The sequence below is a fragment of the Helianthus annuus genome, chromosome 4 (genome assembly GCF_002127325.2).
Source record: "Helianthus annuus cultivar XRQ/B chromosome 4, HanXRQr2.0-SUNRISE, whole genome shotgun sequence".
Lineage (NCBI taxonomy): Eukaryota > Viridiplantae > Streptophyta > Magnoliopsida > Asterales > Asteraceae > Helianthus > Helianthus annuus.
Genome location: NC_035436.2, coordinates 171,109,428 through 171,112,683, shown reverse-complemented (window position 1 = coordinate 171,112,683; position 3,256 = coordinate 171,109,428). Strand labels below are relative to the sequence as shown.

The 3,256-nt window shown below is 43.8% G+C and overlaps 1 protein-coding gene across 1 annotated transcript; it reads left to right on the top strand.

Moving 5' to 3' along the window:
* Positions 1-341: 341 nt before the first annotated feature.
* LOC110919459 (proline-rich proteoglycan 2-like) lies at positions 342-1,535 on the top strand. Its single transcript, XM_022163724.1, has one exon. It carries the CDS (start codon positions 342-344, stop codon positions 1,533-1,535), a length of 1,194 nt encoding a protein of 397 aa, XP_022019416.1.
* Positions 1,536-3,256: the final 1,721 nt, after the last annotated feature.

Below are 3,256 nucleotides of genomic sequence, written 5' to 3'. Positions count from 1 at the left end.
ACATCGACAGACAGTATGGTTTGTAATAGTTTATTCACCCAGCCTTCCGCTGTGCTATATTATTGTGTGTATTGACAATGATGATATCAACTACGTCACGATACTCCCCACCGGGCCCACCGGTAATACGTGGAATATTTGGGGTGTGACAGGTTGGTATCAGAGCCAACATTGAGCGAATTAAACACCAACCTTTTGTGTTTAATCTCAATGACACAATAAGCACATTCCTTAGACTCTCGAGTCTAGGCAAATGACCTAGGATGCATCTTTATCTTTCTTTTATTACTTTTTATGTTTTGTTTTATTTTGTTCTCTTGTTCAACAGGAAGTTAACCATCATGCCTCCAAGACTAAGAGGACGTGGCAAGGGTCCCATGCGTGGAGGACCGTCATCTGCAGGACCATCCCACAGACGCACTCCATCGGCGTCTTTTTCCACTTCCGACTCCCGCGATATGTGGGATCAACCTTTCGAGCCGGCAAGACACTCAGTCTCGCTTAGCTCTTCACCATCTTTTCATCCGTCTCTCGGACCATTTGCTCCAAATGAGCCCGAACACTCTCACCATTCGGACCAATCTCACCACTCGCATAACTCTTTGCAATCTCATTCATTTCATCATTCCGAATCCCCCTACTCTCCAAGACAATTCAACCCAGCTGACTATGTGAATGACTTCCTTGGCTACAACCCGCTGGGCCCTGAGGACCATTTCTCTCAAGAAATGGAAATGGATGACGACCCCGACCCGGAAATGCAAACAGGAACCCCGGGCCACCCTATCAGCATATCTAGTGGGTCACCATTTCAGGGATCTCCTTATCGTGGACCCGAATCCTTCCAAGAGAGGATGGCTACCTATGACTGGTTCTTTACCCCATCTTATCATAGCTCTCCGGCTCAACCACCTTTAGATGATCCTCAACTTCAAGCTGTCTCACCACCACCACTTCCGGTAGAGGAGCCACCGCAGCAGCCACCACAACCACCTCCCGAGCCTCCTAGGCGAAGGAGGAACGCTCGCATGTCCGTTAGAGGAGGACCCCGTTTTAGTTCTCCTCGAGGGTCGAGTTCCTATCCCCCTATTCCCGAGGACCCTCAAATGGGTGGGCCCTCGAATGCGGCACCGGAGGCTGATCCTCCGCAAGCTTCTTATGCACCACCTATGCCGCCTGTGGGATTTGATAACCCAATTCCGGCATACCCAGGTTCTTCCGGGTATAATCCTTATGGAGACCCGTCGGGATATCCATTGGGCTACGGAACCCATGACCCATACCTTACGGCTGCGCAGTATCACCACCTTTATCCTTCTTCTTACCCCCCTGTGCCTCCAACTGACTACCCTATTCAGGGTTATCAGTATCCTCCATATCAGCCACCTCCTTCCCAGCAACTACAGCAGCAGCAACAAAACCAGGAAATCTTGGAAAGGTTGGACAGGGTTGAGCAGAAGACCAAGAAGAACAAGGAGAGGCACAATAGCTTCATGAAGGGTCTTGCCAACCTTATCAAGGGAAAGAAGAAATAAAGGGTTGTTTTTGTTTCTTGTTTATTGTAATAATGTCCCTGCGAGGACATTTGTTTGATTTCTGTATCAAGTCCCTGCGTGGACTTATTTTCATTCCTGTTTACCCCTGCGTGGGTAGTTTGTCTTTCTTAAGTCCCGTTTAGGGCAATTGTATTCGTTTCTTTTCGTAATGAAGTTTAGCTTTGGTTTTAATTGTGTATTTTATTACACCATGTTATTTCCTTTCAATTTATAATTGATCTGCCAAAGAAATTCTTAGAGGTATAACCTAGCCAAAGTATTAATTGGCTATGATGGTACAACCTTTTTAAGAAAATAAATCTCTGTTAACATCTGAAAACATGTTAACACTCCTAGCTGTGCGGTACGAGAAACCACACAAACTTCCAAAAAGGTACTTGGACCCTTCCAAGTCATATAAAGCCAAAATGATCAATATGAATCCTGGCTAGAAAATATCAGTGTGATGAATACACCAAGACATCCATTTGAGATGCATGCTTTAAGCAAAGGTGTAAAATGACAATGAATGTATGATTCATAAACTTTTTGTCAAAAAGGCGATGAACTTGGTTCAGACCTTAAAAGATCACTGATATTTGAGATCATTAATTTGAATCTCAACTCGTTTTTGTGACAAGCTTTTAAGCCAATTTAAATGTCCTTTGAAACGAGTTTAAAGATAAATAAAATGCCTTCTATGACATGGACAGTTTTGAAAATTTCTATCTTTTCCCTGTCTAGTAATATGTAGAAACGCATTATGTAAACATTCAGTTATATTATAAAATGGTCTAAATGGTTTAATAATACCATGACCAATGAATCATCAATGTGATGAACTTATATGTAATTTAAATTACTATTATTGTTTATATTATAGCATCCTGAAATGGCTGGCTCCGACGAAGTGAACAGTCATCCAGCACAGGGCAATACCAGAATTAACATTACTGGTGCAGAATTACAAGCTATGATCACCGCTGCGGTCTCTCAAGCGGTTGATGCAAAATTTAAGGAGCCGAGCATCGTTCGGTCACAAACTCACTCGAAAGCTCATTCTAAATCTCACACTCATAAGAAGAGTGAGTCAGCGCATTCGTCTAACCAGGGTAGTATACCCAAAAGACAGATAGATCTTGAGCCGACCCCTAGGTACGCCAAGGGTTGTACCTACAAATATTTTGTTTCCTGTAAACCGAGGGATTTTACGGGAGAAAAAGGGGCGATAGATTGCATGAAATGGATTGATGAGATGGAGACGGTGATCGACATTAGCGGCTGCGCTAAGGAAGATGTAGTTATGTTCGCCTCCCAATCTTTTAAGGGTGATGCCCTTACGTGGTGGAAAGCACTCGTGCAGTCCACCGGGAAAGTCCATTTGTATAACCTTTCTTGGGAGAAGTTTGTCGACTTAGTTAAGGACACTTATTGTCCTCAACACGAAGTAGAGCGTGTGGAGACTGATTTTCTCACCCTCGTGATGAAGGATCTAGATTGTAGATCCTATGTGACTAGTTTCAACTCCATGTCTAGACTGGTACCGTATTTAGTCACACCTGAGCCCAAGCGCATTGCGCGTTTTATTGGTGGTTTGGCTCCTGAAATTAAAGGAAATGTGAAGGCTTCTAAGCCAACCACCTATAGATCTGTTGTGGATCTGTCATTATCCCTCACTTTGGATGTGGTGAGGAGTAGGGCGAAGAGAAATTCTGAAGAGG

Coding starts and splice junctions, on each gene's coding strand:
- LOC110919459 (XM_022163724.1), top strand. CDS start 342: ATGCCTCCAAGACTAAGAGGACGTGGCAAGGGTCCCATGCGTGGAGGA.